This window comes from Chenopodium quinoa, unplaced genomic scaffold (assembly GCF_001683475.1).
Source record: "Chenopodium quinoa cultivar QQ74 unplaced genomic scaffold, ASM168347v1, whole genome shotgun sequence".
Lineage (NCBI taxonomy): Eukaryota > Viridiplantae > Streptophyta > Magnoliopsida > Caryophyllales > Amaranthaceae > Chenopodium > Chenopodium quinoa.
The window spans coordinates 1,484,595-1,510,534 of NW_018744702.1; the positions used below are offsets into that span (position 1 = coordinate 1,484,595).

General features: G+C 36.5%; 1 protein-coding gene and 1 pseudogene across 1 annotated transcript; both read right to left on the reverse strand.

The window, feature by feature from the left end:
- Window positions 1-130: 130 nt before the first annotated feature.
- On the reverse strand, window positions 131-4,509 carry LOC110702772 (protein trichome birefringence-like 42). The gene is made up of 5 exons (XM_021880519.1): window positions 4,136-4,509; window positions 1,486-1,657; window positions 959-1,119; window positions 626-784; window positions 131-506 (listed from the first exon to the last, which is right to left on the reverse strand). The coding sequence occupies exons 1-5, from the start codon at window positions 4,456-4,458 to the stop codon at window positions 206-208; spliced, it is 1,116 nt and encodes a 371-aa protein (XP_021736211.1). The 5' UTR covers window positions 4,459-4,509; the 3' UTR covers window positions 131-205.
- Window positions 4,510-5,746: 1,237 nt separating this feature from the next.
- On the reverse strand, window positions 5,747-18,890 carry LOC110702812 (annotated as a pseudogene).
- Window positions 18,891-25,940: the final 7,050 nt, after the last annotated feature.

The following is a 25,940-nucleotide window of genomic DNA, read 5'->3' on the forward strand; positions in this document are numbered from 1 at the left end:
CTTTTAAAGGTGTATTAATGTTTTTTTTCCGAAGCGGCTCTTCAGCTCTTGTGTTTATTTTAATTTTATTTTTATATTTTTTTGACAACGAGCTCCTGTGTTTTAATAGTGTTTAATATAACTCTTTGCTGGTGAAGAAAAAAAATCAACAAAAAGTGACAGTTGCTGTTTAAAAAATAAAATTCATTGTTTTTGTTTGTTGAATTCACTGTCGGAACAAAATTGAATACAAAAGTTGGTTCCAAGTATCTGAAACACCAGGAAGACACCAATGACTACAATCAAGTAATTTAGGACCACCACCGGCGTAAATTGCTGGGTGTCCGTCTTTTCTTAACTGAGTGAGAAGGGTTATGTCGAGCAAATGAACAGGCATCTTCATTTTACTCAATACCTTCCTCACAATCAATTCACCCGGATGACTACCACCTGGATACACTGATCCTAACAACGGTCTAGTCTCTTTGCGACAAAACTTTGCTCTTGGTTCTCCCCATTCGCTTCCACTGGACCCGCAAAACCCAAGTAACACACCAAAAGAACCGGAAAAGAAAAAAGAATTTGTGAGCATCAGGTGTATTCAACCAAGCTAATTAGCGAACAGGGTGTATCTAAAAGAACTTACTTAAGATGAGCAGCTGAAACTCCTTGGAAGAAAACTTGAGTCTTTCTAGGGTCAATGTTAGCATCAACCCATTTAGCCCATGTTCTCAATGCAATATTGTACGCTTTCATATGGTCCATGTTTTTGATAATCTTGCCTCCCGTCATGAAGTATTCCCATCTGCATCAAATGTTGTACACTTAATTTAAGCCATCGACATAAAGTTTAAAAATATATTGCATTTCTGCAACGCCGTAACAAGTACTTTGTCTTTCATGTTACGGAGTAGGATGCCGTAATAAATATAGACATATAGTACTCGTAATGATAATAATAAATATAATGATAATGTACCTGTGAGTCCACCAGTGGTAGGAATTGAAAATAAGTACATCAGCCCATAACCAAGTAGAGCCGGAACTAATAGAATCCAGCTTGAGTACTCGTCCAAATTTTTCAGTCACAACGTCCACCAAAAATCCATTTTTCAACATCATTATTGAAGTATCATATTCCTATTCAAAATAAATAAACAGATCTTATTTTATAATGTCATGTACTCCGTATAAGCCTAATGTAATTATATATAAAGTACGTACAAGAACAAAGAAGTGTTAAGCTTATTATAAAACATGTAAAGTAGTATATATGAAAATACTAACAAATTGAAAATACTTAATGATCATCCAATTATATATAATTTTTAAGCTTCGTACATATGTCTAAAAAAAGGAAAAAAAGTACTCCCTAACACATAATCCACCACATATACGTAATTTAGAAGAAATACAAAATAACTTTGTACTAACAAATTGAGTAATTACCGCCTAGCAAATGGACCGTAAATGTTGGGAAGAGTGTAAATGGATGAGATAGCTTACCGGAAAAGAGAAAACAGAGAGAGAACCTCTAGTGACAACGGTGTACTTGGATAGAGGCACCGCGCTATGAAGCATGCATGTAAGTGATTCCCATTGATTGAAGCTTAATGATTCTCCAACAAACATAACCTTTTTTCCCCTCCATTTCTCTAATAAAGCACGTCCATCGAATCTGTTCACAAAAAATTTCCAATATATTCACAAAATTTCCACATTGCAATAAATCAAATATCTAAAGTTTTTTTTTTTAGACATTATTTATAATAATAATAATAATAATAATAATAATAATAATAATAATAATAATAATAATAATAAGTACCCCATTTCATTAAAATGCCGGGTAGCAAAATTCATACGACATAATCAATGTAATTTTTTAGGAGTGAAAAAACCGTAAGGATTGAGGAGCCTAAGGATTTTTTTTTTTCCTTTTTTTTTTTTTTTTAAAAAAAAAAACCAAATGTAATTGTAACATCTTTTCTAAGCCTCTACAAAGAGTAATTCTTGACTAACAATTTTTCTATTGTATACCATACTTATAATTATCTATTAATCCGTAAAAATGAATAATTTGTTATTTTCAAATACCTAAAAATTCTACCCGACAAGTAACCGTAGAAAAATACAATTACGTCGTATCATATAAAATACGGAGTGTCAATGAACAATTACGGATCGTATTTAATAGTCTCAAACTAGCAAACGTTAAATACTCCTCTGACTAAATAAAGCCTTGGGCCGTTTAGTTCACACGGGGTAATCGGAATGGAATGAACAAAGGGAAAGACAAGGAATGGAATGAAGATATCCAAAATTTTCTATATTGTTTGGTCTTAAAAACAAGGGGAATGAGGACCACCGGTCCCACCACCACACCACCACCACACATCCACCTCAAACCTTCACTCTCCATCGTTTCCAGCCACCAAACCACTCACCGCACCTCCCTCCCCCTTCGTCGGTTGTCCCCGCCCCTTGCAAAACCTCCCTCAACCCCGAAAAATTACCCTCAACCCCGAATAAACCCTAGAAACCATTCTCCCTCGTCGTTTGAGGTGCGATAACCTCCGACGAGGGTTGAGGGAGGTGCGAAAGGGGCAACGATGAAATTTATCGAGGATCGGCTACGTGCGAACAAATCGACGATTTCGATGCAGGGGAGAGTTGGCGAGGGTCGGGGGAGGGGCGGTGAGGGTCAGGTAGGACGGTGATTTGGTTTTCCGGTGGTATGGTAGGTAGGAAGGTGGTGATGTGGTGGTGGTAGGGAATGGGAATACCTAGGGGGTGGGGAATGGACTTAGAAGGATTTGGGGGAATTGAAGGGGGAAAGGGAATGAAAAAAAAGAACTAACAAACAGCAACAAAGGGAATCAGGGTGATTGATTCCCTTTCCCTTTGATGATTACCCCTAACTAAACGGCCCCTGAATATATTCGTCAAATAAAGTTGAAACTTGAAACTACCATTATTCCTCAATATTTGACTCATTTCCCAAAAAAAATAAAAACAAAAAATTATTTAATCAAATAACTAATTATTTATTGTAAACGGATTCAGAAACTTATACCAACATAAACGTAAACTGACCTCAATAACTATAGCATATATGTAGTATGGAGTATAAAACTATTACAATAAATATTCATATTTTTAATACTTTTTTCACATGTGAGGAATAAATGCTCAAAAGAGACATTGTATTAACGTACGGAGAGAATATTTCGTTGATAATCTATATCTATATAGTTGAGCTTGGTAATGCAAGCTTGTGACCAAAGTGGGAGCATTTAAGTGATGGAACAATGGGAAGTTTAAGAGCATCCAGGTAAGGACGGTAAATCATTCTATCTATATAAAACTTCATGAACATAAAACATCAAGTTCAGCTATGTTATGCTCCTTCAAAATAAAGGAGCAATAATTTATATTCTCTCTTATAAACAAAATATCAATAAATAGTGAACGACTATATAAAAATAAAACTCAATCAAAGAAAATATTACTCCATACTCCATAACTTATAAAATAAACATATATCCATTAATTTCATGTAATGACTCGGAGCATTTCATGTAATGAGTCAACTAGTTACTCATATAATTAAAACTTAAAACAAACACACTACTCCTAGTTGTATCACTCATCATTCACCAAAGCACAATATGGTGCAGAGGCTCCCAAAAAACAGCTACCAAAACCTTGAAATGGGGTGAATGTGTTGGTATTCACGTGTAGGGCCCACTATTACTTCCCGTTTACCGTAAGACGGTTATTTTTTATTTATTTATTATATTTTTATTTTTTATTATATTTAAGTACAACAGTCATATTTCTCCATCCTCCCGCCCATCCTCCTAATTTCTCAACACCAACAAACCCACTCTGTCCACGATCTACACCGATCTCATATCTCATATTCACTCCGCCCGGAATCATGTGACTATAAATTCCGAACAGAACCAACGTTTCAATTAAACAATCGTCTTTATCACCAAACTTATTATAACGGGTACATTATAACCAACTAAAATGTCATGCAAATTGTGTTTTATAAACTAACCACATTACCATTAATAATTAATGTCACTATAATTAATTACTATTATTAAAATAAAAACAGAACAACGATTGAAGGAAAGTTAATTACCTTTGAATATTACAACCAGAAGGCTGCCATCTATACTTAAGATAATCTTTATCAGGTCTTCCATTCTTTTGGCAATTAAATCCGTCTCCAATAAATGGACAACTATTTGCATCATACAATGGGTATGATCTATCATAAACCCAACTTCCTTTGAAGATGTTACAACCGTTTCTCCGCCCTCTTCTCTTCAGCGGCTTGCGATTCCTGTGCCGTTGTACCGCACTCGATAACTCCTGGGCGTCGCCCGCGTTCGCTACGAGGATAACAACATTTGCCACAAGAAGGAGAAGAAGAAGAATACTTGAAATGAAGTTACTCTTCATTTTGTAGAGAGAGGGGATAGAGAGAGTGAAAGAGTGAGGGAAAAGAGGTGTTCGTATTTATAATAAAGGAGAAGATATGTGTGAGCGACTTTAATTTAATAGATGTCGAGATATCAACTATCTTAGTTGATTTTACGACTATCTTAATTGATTACTCGTATAAAATATTAATGGTATAAAATAGTATCACTTAGTTGATTTTAAAATACTAATGGTACTTGTCAAAACAAAAATGTTCCCGATTAATATAAGTATCAACGACACTTAATTTTAAATTACTAATGGTACTTGTTAAAAAAAAAAAATGTCCCTGAGTAATATACGTATCAATGACACTTGATTTTAAAGTACTAATGGTATAAAATAAGCCTCACAAGACAACTATCCAGTTGATTTAAGTTAGTTATTAGTGTTTGTGTTTGAAATAAAATTTGGCATTGTATCTCATTTGATTCAACGATTATTAAGTTAATTTAATTGGAGCAAAAACGACAAGCTAATGAGATTAATTAAATTGAGTGTTATGAATTGGTTAGATACGTATGTGGATCGATCTACATGTGAGCAATAAATAGGGATGAATATAATTTGGTAAATGGGAAATTGGTTTGTCTTTGTCTTAAGTAACGTACTAATTTGTTCAACAAATCTCTTCGGATCTAAACAAATACATAAAATATATTCCATATTTCAAAATTTATAATGATTTAATTAAGTTGTTAAAAATGAATAAATGTATGTTCTTTCAAAAACAATTAACAAAAAAAGTAAGTTTTTGCCCACACTCTTTTAACTCAACTAACATTTTAATTACATTTTTAAAAATAAAACCCCTAGCATTTTAATTATTTATTTCTTTACATATGTTTAAAGTTTTAAACAAACAAACTGCAGAAATTTATTAAAGGACGATACGCTAGGATTTGTCGTAATTTTGAGAATATAGCATTTTGATCCATACAATACGCGACTGTTATACATGATAGCAGTAAATATTATATTTTACGTTTTTCATAATGGAAGATTGAATTATTTTTTTTTTCTAAGATCATAGAGGACGAATATGAACCGTAATTAAAAATTATTAAAGTCTCTTATTTCTTCCTATATAAAGATCAATGATATTGATAGGACATACTTCAACATCGTCAACAAAAAAAAAAAAAATATTTCTAATGGGAGGTACCATTAATTTCACATATAAAGAAAAAAATAAATTTGATTCATTATTCTTGTGTGTCCATTAATAAATTGTGTTTTTTTTTTTAGAAAAAAAAGGCTTACAAAATTATAAAGAAGCATAAAGGAGTAAATTCCAAGAATCAGGAAGACCAGCAAGACACTAATGTGTGCAATCTGGACCAGTTTTTGAGTCACCATATTTTTGAGGATGTGCATCGGGCCTTAATTCGGACAACAATGGAATGCCCAAAAAGAAAGGTGGATTCTTCATTTGGCCCAATATGTTCTTCACTATTTCAATTCCTGGGCTTGGTGTTGCTGGGCTTTTTGATCCATTTACGGGTCGTTGCTCGTTTACACAGTTTTGTGTTGCTGGTTTTCAAAAATCACTTCCACTGCCATTTCCATGGAAAAATATTATTATTTAGAAAAAAAAAAGTGTTCATGAAGGATAAGAAAAATATTACGAGTAGTAATTAAATTATTTTACCGTAAGTGATTTGGTGAGATGCCTTGATAAAAAACTTTGGTTCTGGTATGATCAACCTCGGAATCAACCCAATTAGCCCAAGTTTTAAGAGCAATCTCGAATGCATATGTACGATTCATATCCTTCTTTGTTTCATTTCCCAACTGGATGAAATCCCATCTACAAATTCACTCATACATAGACGAACAACATTAAATAAAATAAAATTATAAGGCATTAATTAGTACTCCATCCGCCTCAATTTAGTGTGTACTCGATTAATTAGGGCATATTGGCGGAGTTTTGGAGTGTGATTATCAATTGTTATTTTAATAAAGAAAGTATATGCATGTGATGGGAGAATATGTGGTATTTTTGTATTGAATGAATTTGAGAGTGTGTATACCTGTAGACACCTAAAAATGTCTCCCCAAAATCAAACCCGTTGATGAACACCTTTCACCGCCATTATTGGTAGAGTTGAGTATTTAATCTTTGGAGTGCTTAAATCCATGTTCTATCCAATATATTTCATGAACCAATCCAATTTCTAGCTCATTTCCCTAAACCATAACCTATTTTTCACTTTTCGTGTCCACATCGCAAAACTGAGAGAAACTGATTTTATGGCTATACAATTTTGATCCGATTTTTTTTTTTTTTTGATATTCCTTTAAATAAGCTTTCCAACCATATATCATAAGACCAATTCCGAGCTATAGCGAAAAAGATATGAGCAAAACACTAAACTCGGCCTAAAACCGACACCCTTCCACTAAAATGGCCATATCTTAAAATATATATCATTTTGACTTGATTCCAATTGGGTTGGAAAGTAGACTTGATAAGCTTTCCAATGATATATTATATGCCTTATTCCAAGTTACGGATCAAAAGTTATGATTATTTTAAAAACGGGTAAAAAACTGAAATTACCACGCAGCAGCAAAAATGCCGCGACGCGGCAAAAGCTGACGTGTCACGGGGCTTATTCCCGTGACACTGTGCCCATTTTTGTAATTCTGCACAATTTTATCCTGTGTCACGGGATTTTTCACCGTGTCATGGTGCAATTTCCCGTGTCACGGTGCCCATTCCGTGACACGGGGATATTCCGCGTAATTTCCGCGTACTTTTTACACCGTGACACAGCATACTGCACTGTGCCACGGTGGACAATGCCGTGTCACGGTGTAAATTCCGTGCCACGGGATTGCTCCGTGTTTTCTCCGCGTAATCCCTAAACGCGTTTTCACTTCCCGTAACCTAATTATTTCCCGCGTCACTCAGTTTTTCCCCGTGTCACGGGATCTTCCCCCGTCTGACGGTGCCTGTCACCGTGTCACGGTGCTCTTTGCCGTGACACGGTATTATTTTTAGGGTTTTTATCTTTTTAGGGTTCCGCGTGTTCCCTCTACTCATTTTCCCTATAAATAGGACCCCCCTTTTTGCAGTTCGGGGCACCAATAATCATTCTCTCTCACCTTACACCAAATATCATTTTCTTCTCCCTCTTTAACCTAATTTCTAGCCTCCTTATTCTTCCATAATAATTCCCCTAAGCACTCCAAGGAGTCTATACTTAACCCGAGGTTCCGTCCTTAAACCAAGGCGTGAAAGGTACAAATAACTGAGGGTTTGGACCAAATCAACTCTACTTTTTATTTAATTTAATTTTCATTTACTTTATATTTTTTTTATTGAAGTTACTAACAGTTTATTCATGATGTAGCAATTTAAAGGAACGTGCTGAATGTAAGTAATTAATTAAGTTAATTAATCTTATTTTATTTTACATTGCTAGTGTCATGATTAGGTTATTTAATATTTGATTTGACTAACACTATTATTGTTAAATTGCTTCCAATATTGATGTTATTCTATTATTTTTTATGGTCACAATATTGCATGTTTAAAGGGAATATGTAATTGAAAATCATGCCTAATAAGATAATTTGGACAACCGGTTTAGGTTCCTTTTTAATCTTGTTAATTAATTCAAGTGATCACAAATATTTTAGAATTATGTGTTGCATTAATATTCAACCAATTTAGCATAATAATAGTTTGGAGCAAATTGAATTTTTGTTTGTATGCCTTTGAGATCGCAGGAATCATTTTTCACTATAAGAATCGAGTAGAGGCCAATACGGGCGAATGTGACTCCATGACTCACTTCGTACCATCATTCCCGATCCTCCTTTCGTGGTTCCGAACCATATGGAGTTAGTAATCTCATGGATTATGAATGGGGTGTAACCTTCACGGGTCAATCGTTGTTGTCTATCGTTGTCCCTTATCGTGGTTGCCTTTTTATGATCCGTGAACGGTTTACAAGTTCCTTAAAAACTTGTTGGCGGCTCCCTACTTTCCTTGTCCCTAATCGTATATGTCAATTCCCACTTCCTATGAGTGCCAAGCATATTCACACCATGCTTTTAACGTAGGCGCACTTCGAGCGACGCCTACAATTTGGCGACTCCACTGGGGAGGATTCTTGATTATTTATCGATTTGAGTGATCGGTATTTAATTAAAATGAGTGGATGAGACTTGAAAGATTCTTGAAAAAATATTCCTGTGATTAATTTGGCATTTTTGCATATGCATAGACGTTTTAACGTCGCATTTAGGTCTGTCCTGTAGGAAAAATTGAATAACTTGATTGCGTACGAAGGAAAACAGGGCACCAGTCAGATTTTCTGACTGCCGTGCCACGGCAAAATCTGTCGTGTCACGGTACAGTGCACCGTCTGACGGTGTGCAGTACTGTGGCACGGGAATTTTTGCCGTGTCACGGCAGTCCTAAAATCAGTCTGGTGGCTTATTTTCTCTTCTCACAGTCAACTTCCTTCGATTTTTCTGAAAAAAAACGTATGTGTTCTACATACGTCTTAGCCCCGGGGGATTTAAGCTCTATCAACCCAAAAACTCTCATGGCAATAAGGGTTCATCCGAGTTATTAAATCCACCCAAACCATGGAGTCGAGTTCGATTTCATCACGAACTCACGGAGCCGCCCGTTGGCATACACCCTCAAGGGAGGCTGCCTTGCTAACGCGTCCAAACTCTTAACCATGGTACCCTATTGACACCAAATAAACTTGACCATAGTCGAACATAGAACTTGACCTTAGGTTGCGAACTATTCTTTGCATTATTGTGCCTACGTGTTTTATGTTTGGTCGTTTTGATCCTAACCTTAACGATCTTTCTTTGTCTATGGTGGATTATTTTATGAATAAAGATTGCCAATGGACCGTACTCACTTAGTAATTAGCAGAAAAAAAAGGGGAAGGGTTGCCGCGACACGGGACTGTCCACGTGTCACGGCACAGTCCACCGTGGCGCGGTGGACCTGCAGCAAAAAAAATAATCCCGTGCCACGTCAGCATCCACCGTGGCACGGTGGAGTTTCCCGTGGCGCGGTGGACTTGCAGCAAAAAAAAAAACCACCGCGTCACGGCAGCTTGTCACGTGACACGGTACAGTTTTCCGTGTCACGGTGCCCTTGAAATAAGTCCAGCCAGCTTTGTTTAAGTCTTCCGTGTTAATTTGGTCCTCGCGTAAGTCATTTTGGTTATTGTTCACATGTCTAGCCATACGATCATACCACGAGTCTTATGACATCACTTAGTCACTCACGAGTCAAGTATAGTCCACACACTTTCTTTATGTTCCGACTCGAGTCGTGCACCAGGTCGTTTATGATCGTATATTAGGTTCATGCACCCTTTTTTTCGTCATAATAAAAAAATGAGTGGAGTTTTCTCACCTATTTTCAAATGTCTATTTTTCCTTCCTTTCCTATCTTGAGCAATGAGTCAAACAATTAAGTAAATTATTTTATTTCACAGTACTTGGTCAAGGAATAGGGATAGATTAATACGGTTCGAGTCATTACCTCAACAATCTCTCAGATCTAATATGCGTTCAAAGAGAAATTTTCCATCTCCATTACTCATCACCTTTCAATGGCCACTAAAGAAGATATTGAGAACATCAACAAATCCATCGAGGCACTGTCTGCCATGATGCAAACCCTTACCACTAGGGTCACTACCATGGAACAAAACAAGGTCACTGTTTCCACCCTTGACAAACTGAAGGAACAAATGAGTAAGATTTATGAGGATTTCACTTATGTGGAACGGCCTCCCACTCCTTTGGATGTGAAGGACAGACTCCCTGAAAAGTTCTCCACTGCTGATATTCCAAAGTTCAAGCCTACTGACAATCCAATATTCCATTTGAAGGCATTCTCTGCAACCATGGCTCTTAAGGGATTGGACGTAACACTCTTTACTACGGTGTTCCCTCTCTCCTTAGAACATGCTTGCCAACAATGGTTTTATTCCTTAGATGCCAAGCATACTGCGACTTGGCAAGATGTCACCGACAGTTTCATGAATCGTTACAAGTGTAATATTCAAACTAAAACTTCTGAACGTGAACTCTCCATTCTCAAACAGAAAGAGAATGAAGGCTTCACCGCTTACCTGAACAGGTGGAGGGAAACAACTTCACTCTTGGTAAATCCCCCCAAAGAAAGAGAGATGGTTCGCCTCTTTATTCTAAATATGACTCATAAATATAGGGAACATCTCAAATTTCTTCCACTGAACACTTTCGAAGCTATATACGACATCGACATCAATATCGAGGATGAGCTAATAAAGACTGCTGGTAGTAACAATAATAACACTTGGAAAAACAAGAACGACCATCCTTCTTCTTCGTCTTCTAAGCACGAAAATACTACCAACAATATAAGCCAAGTTGATCTCAATGAAGTGTTAGCTCTTGATACTCCATTGCCCAAGAAGAAAAGAACTTACACTCCTTTAGGAATGACTTATGATGCGGCCTTTGATCGCCTTTACGGCCAAGGCTTGATCACATCTATTGGGCCATTTCCAGAGCCAAAACCTGAAGAAAGGAGCGCCAAATGGAATCCCAATGCCCATTGCAAGTACCATCAAGGAAGGGGCCACACTACAGAGCAATGTTGGAATTTGAAGGACGTCATTCAAGACTTGGTGGATGCAAACAAACTTCTTGTCCCTCCAGGCGGCAAGAAGTAATGAACACAAGGCGCACAGCAGATCCTTCGTACAAGATTTCATGATTTCTTTATTTATCATTCATCTCCATTCCCCATTCATATCTAGCATAGGTTTTCCATTTTGAATTTTTATATGTTTCATGTGTTTCGTTCACCTTTTCCATTAATAAAATGAGCAATTTTCCTTTACATCTCGATCATATAATTTTTCATTCATTCATTCATTCTCAATAAAAAAAATATAAAAAAAATCAATTACCGAACTAAACCCAAGGTACACCAATGACTTGAGGCACCTTTGCAGCCATGTCATTCCCTGTTAACCGTTCAATCACATTCTATTTCTTCATCAACCATTTTGAGCCTCGTCTAACGTTTGGCCTTCATTTCTTCAACCCACATTCACTTAACCCTGGGATTGGAAGATGTGTAATAACATTCAAAAAGCAAGTAAAAAAAAAGCAGCAAAGCAACAATAAAACAATGTCTAAAGGCAAGTGTTCCAATGTCTTTGATATGAACACATCTCAAATTGCGTCTCTCATCGAGTGCTTGGTACCGTGCCTGAGAAACATGAATGCTAAGTGAGTGGTGGACCGCATGATCTGAGATTGTCTACATTGATTCAAAAGAATAAAAAAAAAAGAAAAAAGAAATTTAAAACAAAAAAAAGTTGAAAATAAACTTGCAAAGTCAAAATTTTCAAATACACAATTACACATCTTGAGGGCTTCTCTCTGGTCTTGAGCCTTTTACCCCGTTCTTCCTTAAACCATTAGCTTAAACACATTACAACCCTTTAAAGACCTCTTTGAGGTGTACATACACTTGTGCAAAGTTTGGTTAGAGCTACGTTCGGCCTGATTCCTAACGGATACGTAGGCAACCTCACATCGAGGTGCGGCCACATTCATATTCATATCCATGCATGATCGAGTCAAAGAATATCCAATGCTTACCCCTACCCATTTAGAGCTAGACTTGGGGACTTGAACCCACATCATTTAGCCTACTTAGCCTAAAGAGTCATTATCTTTGACTCTTCTCACATCTCTTTCCATCGCCATAACACTTGCAGCCAGCCTTAGTATCACATTCACACACTTCACTCACACATCCATATCCATATCATCCTTCCCTTTAGGAACCCTTTATCATGAAATCTTATTTCCTTACCGCGCACGCTTCATCATCTTTCAAGATAACATTCATTAGAAGAAACGTTGTATACTTGCTTAGCTTCCTGACCTGAGAAATATTCATTGTTTCGTGCATCACATAACGTGCTGAGAAACATTTATATATCAATGATTTTTAATCATAAAAAGAATATCGTGCTTAGCTCCTTGACCTAAGCAACATTCATTATGAAATAATCACTTCATCAGTATACGTGCTTAGCTTCCAGACCTAAGTGACGTTCAAGATCGTTTCTTTACACCATAAATGATGCTTAGCTCCAAGACCTAAGTTAATTCATCTATCGTGTCACATGATGTAATTGTCTTTAGTCTCCTGGCCTAAGGACATGCATCATGCATACATTACTTTCAAGAAAAGCAATTCAATCCATGCGATTCATTTTGTCTTGCTCAACGAGGAAGTTCAAAACTTCTTTCCTTTTTTCGCATCTTTTCTTTTGGGGAAGTTTAAAAAAAAAACTTTTTCAAAATTTTCTCATCGAGGGAAGTTCAAAAATAAAAGTTCAGTTTTCACATTTTTCTTTTTCGGGAGAAAGTCGGTACCCTCCACTCATGACAAAAATTGACGGAAAATTTTTGCTTTTGCATCTTCGTTTGCTTGTGTCTGCACACACACATATACACACACACACACACACTCACAAGTCATACACATGTCATGTCACATCAAGTCAAACTTGGTCAAGTCAGTGGTCAAGTCAATCTCTTTACATACGAGTCCATTGGCAAATTTATTTTTGCAGGTCTCAATTACAGCCCACGTCCGGGGACAAGCGGACCATTTACAACCAACCCACGTCCGGGGACAAGCGGACCATCTACAGCCCACGTCCGGGGACAAGCGGACCATCTACAGCCCACGTCCGGGGATAAACGGACCATCTACAGCCCACGTCCGGGGACAAGCGGACCATCTACAGCCCACGTTCGGGGACAAGCGAACCAACCACAGCCCACGTCCGGGGACAAGAGGACCATCTAGAGCCCACGTTCGGGGATAATCGAACCACCATCATTTCATGACGCAAGGTTCTCGATACACAGAGACTTGCAATCTCATCATCTTTCGACTTTCCTCAAGCATGGAAAGTATTATCCGGTGGATCTTTCTTCAAGTATAGAAAACCGCCAAATCGGCTTTCCTCAAGCATGGAAGGCATTATCGGTGGAATTCTTCAAGCATAGAATGACACCAAATTCATCAGTCGGCTTTCCTCAGGCATGGAAAGTATCATCCGATAAGTTTCTTCAGGCTTAGAAAGCTACCAAATTCATCAGTCGGCTTTCCTCAAGCATGGAAAACGTTTCAACAAACGTCATCCGGTGGATTTCTTCAAGCATAGGAAGCTACCAAGCTCATTTGTCACCGATACACTGGTGTCAGATAAGCATTCTATCCCTTTACTCTTTTACCTGTAGAACTAACATTTTTCTGCAGGTATCGGCGTATACAAAATGATTTAGGATCGCAGAACTTCTTAAATCATTCTCCTTCCCTATCATCTACTTTGACTATCGTTTTTGGAACTGACGTTTCTACAAACTCAGTCAAAGTGGGGGCTTCTGTAGACACCTAAAAATGTCTCCCCAAAACCAAACCCGTTGATGAACACCTTTTACCGCCATTATTGGTCGAGTTGATTATTTAATCTTTGGAGTGCTTAAATACATGTTCTATCCAAGATATTTCATGAACCAATCCAATTTCTAGCTCATTTCCCTAAACCATAACCTATTTTCCACTTTTCGTGTCCACATCGCAAAACTGAGAGAAACTGATTTTATGGCTATACAATTTTGATCCGATTTTTTTTTTGATAGGCTTTTAAATAAACTTTCCAACCATATATCATAAGCCCAATTCCGAGCTATAACGAAAAAGACATGAGCAAAACACTAAACTCAGCCTAAACCGACACCCTTCCACTAAAATGGTCATATCTTATAATATATATATCATTTTGACTTGATTCCAATAGAGTTGGAAAGTAGACTTGATAACTTTCCAATGATATATTATATGCCGTATTCCGAGTTACGGATCAAAAGTTATGATTATTTTAAAAACGGGTAAAAAACTGAAATTACCGCGCAGCAGCAAAAATGCCGCGACGCGGCAAAAGCTGACGTGTCACGGGGCTTATTCCCATGACACGGTGCCCATTTTTGTAATTCTGCACAATTTTCTCCCGTTTCACGAGATTTTGCACCGTGTCATGGTGCAATTTCCCGTGTCACGGTGCCCATTCCGTGACACGGGGATATTCAGTGTAATTTCCGCGTACTTTTTACACCGTGACACGGCATACTGCACTGTGCCATGGTGGACAATGCCGTGTCACGACATTTCTTCCCGTGTCACAGTGTATATTCCGTGCCATGGGATTGCTCCGTGTTTTCTCCGCGTAATCCCTAAACGCGTTTTCACTTCCCGTAACCTAATTATTTCCCGCGTCACTTAGTTTTTCTCCGTGTCACGGGATCTTCCCCCGTCTGACGGTGCCTGTCACCGTGTCACGGTGCTCTTTGCCGTGACATGGTATTATTTTTTAGGGTTTTTATCTTTTTAGGGTTTTGCGTGTTCCCTCTGCTCATTTTCCCTATAAATAGGACCCCCCTTTCTGCAGTTCGGGGCACCAATAATCATTCTCTCTCACCTTACACCAAAAATAATTTTCTTCTCCCTCTTTAACCTAATTTCTAGCCTCCTTATTCTTCCATAATAATTCCCCTAAGCACTCCAAGGAGTCTATACTTACCCCGAGGTTCTGTCCTTAAACCAAGGCGTGAAAGGTACAAATAACTGAGGGTTTGGACCAAATCAACTCTACTTTTTATTTAATTTAATTTCCATTTACTTTATATTTTTTTTATTGAATTTACTAACAGTTTATTCATGATGTAGCAATTTAAAGGAACGTGCTGAATGTAAGTAATTAATTAAGTTAATTAATCTTATTTTATTTTACATTGCTAGTATCATGATTAGGTATTTAATATTTGATTTGACTAACACTATTATTGTTAAATTGCTTCCAATATTGATGTTATTCTATTATTTTTTATGATCGCAATATTGCATGTTTAAAGGGAATATGTAATTGAAAATCACGCCTAATAAGATAATTTGGACAACCGGTTTAGGTTCCTTTTTAATCTTGTTAATTAATTCAAGTGATCACAAATATTTTAGAATTATGTGTTGCATTAATATTCAACCAATTTAGCATAATAATAGTTTGGAGCAAGTTGAATTTTTGTTTGTATGCCTTTGAGATCGCAGGAATCATTTTTCACTATAAGAATCGAGTAGAGGCCAATACGGGCAGATGTGACTCCATGACTCACTTCGTACCATCATTCCCGATCCTCCTTTCGTGGTTCCGAACCATATGGAGTTATTAATCTCATGGATTATGAATGGGGTGTAACCTTCACGGGTCAATCGTTGTTGCCTATCGTTGTCCCTTATCGTGGTTGTCTTTTTATGATCCGTGAACGGTTTACAAGTTCCTTAAAAACTTGTTGGCGGCTCCCTACTTTCCTTGTCCCTAATCGTATATGTCAATTTCCACTTCCTATGAGTGCCAATCATATTCACACCATGCTTTTAACGTAGGCGCACTTCGAGCGACGCCTACAATACCTCTTAACTTTTAAATAGGAGGCTGCCAACGAGAAACGAATTGAAAAATAAAATACGTCAAACACCTTAAATTAAGGTGGTAGGAGTATTTATTCCGAAAGTATATAAGTTGAGTGAGAGATACGGTTGATTGGGACCGTCGTGAAACCACCAATGCCAACTATCAAAGACAAGCAAGTCATAATCCTTCCATACATGACTAATGCTCTTGATGGATTCAAGCATCAAAACCCTGCCTATTGTTTCAACATCTATGTCGACTAAATATTGATGCCATTGCATATCAATTGTGAGATTATGCTCCTCCAATTGCATATACAACTATAATTTGTAAATAAGTCAGGAAAATGTTCAAGTGTAAATGACTAAATAAGTCTTTCTTAATAGTCATGTAATCTTGTTACTCTCTAATTTTTTTTTATCTTTTCATTTACTATTAATTTAGTAAAACTTAAAAAAAAGTCACCGCTTTTTTTTAATTCGTATATAAAAAAATTAAATTCTCATATGACATGTATATAAATTCGTCTATATTGTCTACCTACGTAGTTTTATAATATCAACATTTTTTTAAGTTTTACAAATATATACGGAGTATGTTACAAAATATTAAATTTATTTTGCTAATGGTGAAAAACTTTAAATTGTACATTGAAAATTGCGTAAAATACAAATCTAAAGATATTTAAAAATTAAAAAAAATCCATATGGAGTACAATTTCGTTGATGTAATTTTGGTTTTTTTTTTTTTTTTTTTTATGTTATTTAAGTACGATTTTAATACGGAGTAATGGATATATTGCATGGAAAGTGACTTACAGGAAATTGAAAAGTGTACAAGGGAGTTGCTGGCTTTGCTCCGCCAAGTCGTAATTAGCAATAGGTTTACGACTGCCCGCATAAAGCATGCACGTTAGGGATTGCCATTAATTCACGCTTAGTGAATCTCCCACAAACAATATTTTCTTTCCTTGAAATCTTGTAAAAAATTCATTTACATCTAACCTGCAATTTGTAAGTAATAATCAATTCAAAAAAAAGTGCGTGATTAATTGGTCATTTGTTTACACCAACTTTAAAATAAGGGTATACACAATAATTATTGTACTTATTAGATTTCATTTGTAACTGTCGCATGTCTTTTTATCGTGTTTTGTGCGCGGCTGATCATACCATTACAAATTGTTAAATGAACCTGGTACACAATAATTTATTGTAGACCAGAGACAATATGATTGTTTTATTGATAAAAAGAAAAGACTATTATATTAAAATAAAAGTTATAGCTAGGTTTGGAATAAAAGTTAGTGTGACATTATAAAAGCTATAAGAGGTTAATTTTTTTTAATGAAAATTTTAATATAATATTCAATATGAATAATAATAATCACTATGTTAAAATTAGGTCACTATTCAATAAATGTCGTACTTTAAATTCATAATAACATTAAAGGTCACACAAGTTTTAAAAAAGGTTACTATGTTAAAAAATAAGGTTACTATATTAAAATTAGGGGTCACTATGTTGAATATAATGTCAGAATGCTAGTTACGTGTGTATAAACCTTAGATCCACAATAATGTTATTGTGGACTAGGTCGACGTAAGATTTTCTATCATACCATGTGACCGCTTGTAAAATAACAAAGTAACTCCTACATACAACAATGACCGAGTAACTTTTGTAATACTCATCAAGTAACGCTTATAACAATGACCGATTAACTATTGTAATACTGACCCAATAACCTATATAGCTTGATCATACGGTGTGGTCATCCACATATAAAATTTATTGAAAAAAAATTTCTCTACATTTGTTTTAGATTCATTACATATGATCAAATTTTGATCACCTTATATATATATATATATATATATATATATATATATATATATATATATATATATATATATATATATATAATGGCCCTGTTCACTTTACCTTACAAGAAGAATATATAGCAAAAGTAATTTCAGTTTAGTGAAATTAATTTATTTTAGTAAAAATAATTCCAATTCAGTAAAAATTAATTTCACTTCACTAAGGGCTTGTTGTTGTTGTTGTCGTTGTAATAAGAGCTTATGAAATTTGGCTTTATATCATTAGCAATATCATTAGACGTAAATTAAGAGTTGAACGAAATTTGGCTTTATATCATTAGCAATATCATTAGACGTAAATTAAGAGCTGAATTGAACTGAACTGAACTGGACTGAGCTAAACTGAACTGAACTGAACTGAACTGAACTGAATTTCAACGGAAGAGAACATGCCCTAAAAACAATTTATGCTCAGTAAAAATTAAATTTACTTTAGTAAAAATAATTTCAGTTCAGCAAAAAATAATTTCAGTTTAGTAAAATTAATTTCAGTTCATTAAAAATAATTTAAGTTTAGCAAAAATAATTTCAGTTCAGCAAAAATAAGGTTAAGTAAAAGAAGCCTAAGTAATTGAAAATAATACCGTTCAAAGTAATCTCTAAAAATATTGTTAATTTTTTTTTCAAAAAAGAAAAGAAAAGAGAAGAGAATAACACAATACTACAATACAAATGGAAAGAACGTACCTATTAGTACATACAGACATACAGTTAGGAGTCTTAGGACTCACCGATTAAGATTGCATCCAGTAGGCTGCCATTTATAACCAAGGTAGAATTTATCAGGTCTACCATTCTTCTGGCAATCAAATTGCTTGCTCAAGAATGGACATAACGAAGAATCGTATAGAGGGTAACTAGGATCGTAAACCCAACTCCCTTCGAATGTGTTACAACTATCATCTGCCATTGATTCATAAATCGAAATTGATAATAGAAACACCACAACAATGGAAACAATCAAAAGACGCCTCCTAAACACCATTGTATCAATTTGAACAATTATATTATTTTTTTTCAGAAAAATTTGAACAATTATATTTGTCACTACATAATATATATATATATATATATATATATATATATATATATATATATATATATATATATGCAATTTTGCAAAAGCTGATATATTACTTCCATTTTAAAAAATTGAAAGAATATTTTGTTACCAAAATAAAGTATTATCATGCATAATTTTTTCGTTTAATTTGCTTCTTTTCTAGGAGATTAGTATTTGAAATCAAAGATTGATTAAGATGTGCTTGAAATATTGGTTCAAATTATGAGATTCTTCATGTATAATAAGATACATGCACTCGATTGCATTTGTCAATGTTCATGAATAAGGTGTCATTCACTTCACCTTATTTTTGTTAAGCTGAAAATATTTTTACGAAATTAAAATTAATTTTACCGAATTGAAATTATTTTTGCTAAATTGAAATTATTTTTACTGATTTTTTTATTATTATAATTCTTCTTTAAAGTTATTGAATTTTACTGGATTGAAATTTTTTGTTTTTTTTTGACGGGTTGGATTGAAATTATTTTTATTGAATTGAATTTATTTTTACAGAACTAAAATAATTTAAGGTAAAGTGAACAGGGTCTTACAAGGAGTAATTCAAGTATTTTAGTATTTTCTAGACATTTCTATAGTCTTATTAAAATTGGCTATGCACAATTTTTTATTAATTTATGGGTACTAATGATATACTCGTATGTAGCAATAATAAGGGTTCCAAATAATCATTTATCATTATTAATTTGGTATTAATTTAAAAATGAATGTCAAAATCACATGCAAATCATTGTTGTTATATATATATATATATATATATATGTAATATTAATTTGTATTTTCTATGTTTAGCTCTTTACAATCTACATGTTGCCCTAAGAGCTAGGTATGTATATTGTTTTCCTTAATCTATATCCTATACTTAAGCAATAAATTTGCTTTTTTTATTTATTTATTTATTTTATTTTATTTTACAGCTACAAATTAATCAATTGCATCAAATATTATTTGATTTCAAAACTACAATAAATCAAAAGACTCCACTATCACAAACATGAATGTGAAAGAGAGTATTCATCCATAATATCAAAAATCATCTACAACGATCATGATTTTATCCAATTTATATGATATATGCTAGTTTTGATTTATATTGTAGATGTGTGATTTTGTGTATATCAATGATATGCAATGATTGATATATGCTTTTTTTTTTGACGGGAATGATTGATATATACTTATATAGAGTTTTAATATTATTGATATTTCAAAAATCAATTGCATCAAATATTATTTGATTTCAAAACTACAATAAATCAAAAGACTCCACTGTCACAAACATGAATGTGAAAGAGAGTATTCATCCATAATATCAAAAATCATCTACAACGATCATGATTTAATCCCATTTGAATATTATTTGATCCAATTTATATGATACATGCTAGTTTTGATTTATATTGTAGATGTATGATTTTGTGTATATCAATGATATGCAATGATTGATATATACTTTTTTTTTTGACGCGAATGATTGATATATACTTATATAGTAAGAGTTTTTAGTGTTTTTGTTTGTAATATATAAAAACCTATTTTAAAAAAGATCTTTTATATATTCAATATTATTTAAAAGACCAAATATTTGTTCGGATTTTATTTAGTTTATTAAATAAATAAATTTTATTTTATTGATTTTTTAATTATCAATATCAATTAATCTATAAATATATTACTCTGGCTGCATTGTCTAAAAAATCAATTAATTCAATCATATATATTAAAAGACACACCGGCAATGACACGTGTCATCTTCTAGTGTGTCCTTAACTATTATAAGATTTTTAATATAAAAAAAATTATTAATTAAGGAAACAAATCAATTTCAAAAATAATATTATTTGTTGTATATATTCCATATTAATGTAGTATATTTAAAATAAAAAGATTTCACAAATAATTTTTCTAAAACAGAAAATTGGATAACTATAAACCAAAAATTATATTCTTAAAAATATTTCGTGATTTGTTTTACAACAAAAAAAATATTGCTCGGATTTTTTTGCTTACTTTTATTTTTGATTGTGTATTAGAAGCTACAATTAAAATTTAACATATCACATACTTTTATTATTCCTCGACTAATTTATGATTATAATAATTATCTATTAATAATCTATAATGATCACCGTGCATATATGGCACGTATAGCTGTCAAAAACTGACCCGACCCGAGAACCCAACCTGAACCGGCAATGATCTGAACTTGATCAGTACCTAAACAATGGGGTGAAACTAGTGACTTGCAACCCGACTGGAACCCGACCTGATGTTAATCGATTACCGATTTAATCCAAAACTTTATGTCTTAAACCCGAACCTACACCCAATCTAACAGTAACCGTAAACCGATTTTAATCCTACCTGATAACAATCTGAACCCAAACTAGTTAGAGCTTGAAAACGGTTATATCCCAACACATACAACCTGTTATCGACCCGAGTCATGAAAGGTTTAATAAAATTTTACACACCTTTCTTTCAGCTTGTACAATTCTTAAAATCCTCAATCCTTAACAAAATGTTGGTACAGTTTGTTCAGCTTATATACCTTTGTCATCTATTACTTCGCATATAGGTGTAATAAAATCTTGATAATGTTTGATCAAATTATATAGGTTCAGCCTCACCACATCGTTATATATTCGAATTGAACTTGAACCAAAACCAAGAATAATCTAAATTTAAGATTATCTGATCAAACAATTATTATTGTCCCAACCCTAGCCCGATCCTAAATGTACCATCTATTAACCCGCCCAAACCCGACTCTGCGACTCAACACAACCTGAACTTGAAATTGAACCTGATCTGAATTTGACTCAAATCGAACCCGACCTACACCCATAAAGGTAAACGACCCGGAATAATCTAAACTAAAATTGACCCGACCTGAACCTGAATTAACCTGATCTGAGGCTAGATTAACCCGATATAACCTGATCCTAATTCAACTCGAAAACCTAATTTGACTCGACGCGGCCCAAACCCGACTTGAATACCCAAATTGACAGCTTGAATGGCACAGGCTCTAACCTAGTTAATTTCTAAACTACTTCCGTAATACTTTTCTGGTACGTCCACGTTATAATAATTGGTTGCAACACTTTCTTGTTTGGCCGCTAAGGATCTGTTTATATTGTGTTATTTCTTTCTTCCAATATAACCTTGTTGAGGGTAAAAATACCCCGTACGCGTGGACTAGTCTCGTGGTGACACGTGGCCCAGTCAGAGGTGACACATGTCACTATGGGAAGATGCCACGCATCTAGCTTAAAAGCACTCAAAAGCTTGGGCCAATCCTGTAGCGACACGTGGCCCAATGATAGGGTGACACGTGTCACTACAGGAATATGCCACGTGTTTAGGGCATATATAACCCTTGAAATCAGCACGCAAAAGAGGCCTAATTACATCAGGGCCTAAATCCCGAGAGATATCATTGAAAGCCGCAAAGCGGCGCCCCCAAAATAGCACGTGGCGTTCTCTGATTGCGCAGCCAATCACGTCACGCATTTTTAGGGTACAAACCCTAAAATTGACACAAGCTCCACCCCTATAAATACCCCCCAATCATTTATGATGGGAGGGGTGGATTAAGACATTACAAGAAAAAGAACATTAATAGCTCCAACTTCTCTCTACTTTCTCTCTCTAGCCTTTTACGTTTCCGATCACTGACTTGATCGTCGGAGGCGAATATTCCGACAACGGAATATTCGTTGTTTTGAAAGTGTCCCAGTCTCGTTGCCAGAAGAGCGTGACCAATATCCAAGGAAATCCAAAAAACGCCCGAAACATTTGGCGTCGTCTATTGGGATACTCGTCCGTTATGGAAATAGATGGTCAGACACCTAATCCAGGCGAGGACGGACATGTAGAGGATATAATCCCTACAATCCGTACCAGCGATCCGCTGATTGCCACATTTCATGAAGCTGATGACCCTCCTGTTACCGCAGCCTCTCTGAAGGCCGCACTCAACAAGACCCGAAGGAGTTTGAGAGCAACGGAGCCTCTACCTCTAGGAAGCCGCCCAGAAGAGAGGGGGAGGGGGCTCCAAAGAAAGCACAAAGAAAAGCGGCTAATGCAACGGACGCTGGGAACACCCCATTTCGTAGGCCGACTGGAAGGTCCCTAAGGGTACCGCGGACAAATTTTACTGACCTGTTTGCGAAAACACAGTCGGCTGGGGGGAGGAGTAGGCAGCCTCGAAGAGAAGAGCCTGAGCCGTCTAAACGATGGAAGGATGCAAGGGATTACCTTCGGCATAAGCAGCGGGAACGTGCCGCTTACTCGGACACGGCCTCAACCCCAACTATGCCGGATGATTTTTCAAATCATTCTCTCTCCCAGCATACCAACACGACCATCTCCAGCAGAAGTCAAGCTGTCCGCACTCCAACTCCTATTCCAATTGTCCGCACTCCAACTCCTATTCTAGTTCAATCACCTCAATATCAACCTCCCTAGGGTTTCAATGGCTTGATGCAGCCGAATCCCCAAATCTTCGGACAATATGGGCCATACGGACAGACGTACGGTCAGGCTCCCTACCTGGCTAGACCGTCTGTGCAACCACAACCAATTGACTAGCAGATGCGCCTACTGACTTTGGGAGATAAGCCGCCTCCGTTTTCGCAAGATATTTTAACTGCCCCTCAGCAATCGAAGGTGAAGAGTGTACTTGTGGGAGCTTATGATGGTACGAGAAACCCAGAAGAACACATCACCTTGTACAGAAACCTGATTTACTTGCAAATTGTAGATGATGCTACCTGGTGCAAATGCTTTCCGGCCACTTTGAAGGGTTTGGCGCAGGATTGGTTCAATAGCCTCCCGGCCAGATGTATCAATTGCTTCACTACTCTTAGTTTGCTGTTTGTGGGAAGTTTTTCATACAACATACCACCTCGAAAGACTAGCCTTAATTTGGCAACAATTGTTCAAGGGAAGAATGAGGGCCTACGGTCGTACGTCCAACGATTTAACCAAGAAAAAGCCCAAATTCATAATCTGCCGGATGAAATGGATTACTCTGAATTTCTCCGGGGATTAAGGCATAATGGTTTTAAATTTGACCTGGTAAGGAAAAAGATTCGGACATACGCAAGTGTTTTGCGAGAAGCCGAAGCTTATATTGAAGCGGCGGAATTTTTTTCGCTCACAAAATCAGAAGCGCTGGCCATGGGGGCTAAGAAGAAACAATATTCTTACAAAGACTCAGCCGGCCAAAAGAAAGAAGGAAAAAAGAGAAAAGAAGTCTGGGTGGCCGATGGCCAACCGCAGAAGTCCAAGAAGGTCAATACGTACGAGCCCTAGTATGAGTTCAACAAGGATTGTTACTCCATCTTGATGGAAATCAAGGATAAGTTTGAGTTTGAAAAGCCACAGCCATTGAGAGGCCTGGCTCAGTACAGGAATAAGAACAATTACTGTCATTACCACAAGGACGTGGGGCATGACACAAACGATTGCATCAATTTGAAGAGATTGTTGGACAAGCTAGCCGAGAAGGGCATGCTGAATTCTTATGTGATGAAGTCCAAATTTACTTACACACGGACAAACAACACGTCCGAGAAGAGCCAGAAAAATGATAAGAACAAAGACAAGGAAGATGATGGGAATAGCAATGACTCAGGCTTTGTGGCCGTGATATTAGGAGGTTTCGCTTCAGGCGGCCCAACCATGAAAGGGATCAAGCAGGACGCCTGGAACTTGGGAAAGTGATGCAAGCGGATACAGTAAAGGCCGAACCCTTTACCGAAGTAATCATCAGCGAGGCTGATCGGGGGGAGGTCAAAGTCCTACACAATGATCCCATGGTATTCATTACGAAGATAGCCAATTTGAAGGTCAAATGAATATTGATTGATACGGGTAGCTCGGCTTACATCATCAGCCTGGTCGCCTTGAAGAATCTAAGCTTCCCAGAGGATGCTCTTCTGGACATCACTCACCCGTTGGTGGGATTTGGGGGGAATGTTATCCACCTGGTTGGGCGGATAGACCTACCTGTCCGCTTTGGGCAAAAAGCGGAAGGAAGAGATATGGTTGTCCGCTTCCTAGTCGTAAAAGAGCTGACTGGATATAATGTCATACTCAGCCGTCCTACACTGAACGCAGCCAAAGCAGTCATTGTACCTCATCTAATGCTGCTGAAGTTCGAGAGGACGGACGGAAAAATTGGGACATTCCAAGGAAGTCAGAGAAATGGCTAAGGAATGTACTCAGTTGGCCGTTAAGCCTACAGCCCGCGGACCAAAATCGTCCGAGCCAAAAGAAGAAGGAACCTCACTCCCAGCATACCAGGTCGGCCAGAAGCAAAAGGCGACCAAGATAGAGCAAGAATAGCAGCTAATGACTGTCGGCCGACCAGAAGAGTTAAGGCCCCAGCCGGCTAACAATCACCAAGATATAGTGCTTGACCCCGATCAACTAGGTCGGACGGTTAGTGTAGGCACTATAGCTTTGGGTATGCTTGGGGATGAGTTAGTTCAACTGCTGAGAGAATTCAAGGATGTATTTGCATTTGACGTTGGTGAGATGCCAGGAATAAGCCCTGACCTGGCCGTGCATAAGCTGGCTGTGAACCCAGCCGTTAAACCTGTCCGCCAGAAGAAAAGAAATCATGGAGAAGAGAGGAATCAGGCGGCCGCAGCTGAGGTAAAAAAGCCGCTGGACGCCGGTTTCATTCGGCAATGTTATTACCCAGACTAGGTAGCTAATGTAGTTCTCGTGAAGAAGCCGAATGGAACTTGGAGAATGTGTGTAAATTACACCGATCTGAACAAGGCATGCCCTAAGGATAGCTTTCCCTTGCCCAAAATCGACCTCCTGGTTGATTCAACGGTCGGGCATGCTGTAGACACCTAAAAATGTCTCCCCAAAACCAAACCCGATGATGAACAACCTTTCACCGCCATTATTCGTCGGGTTGAGTATTTA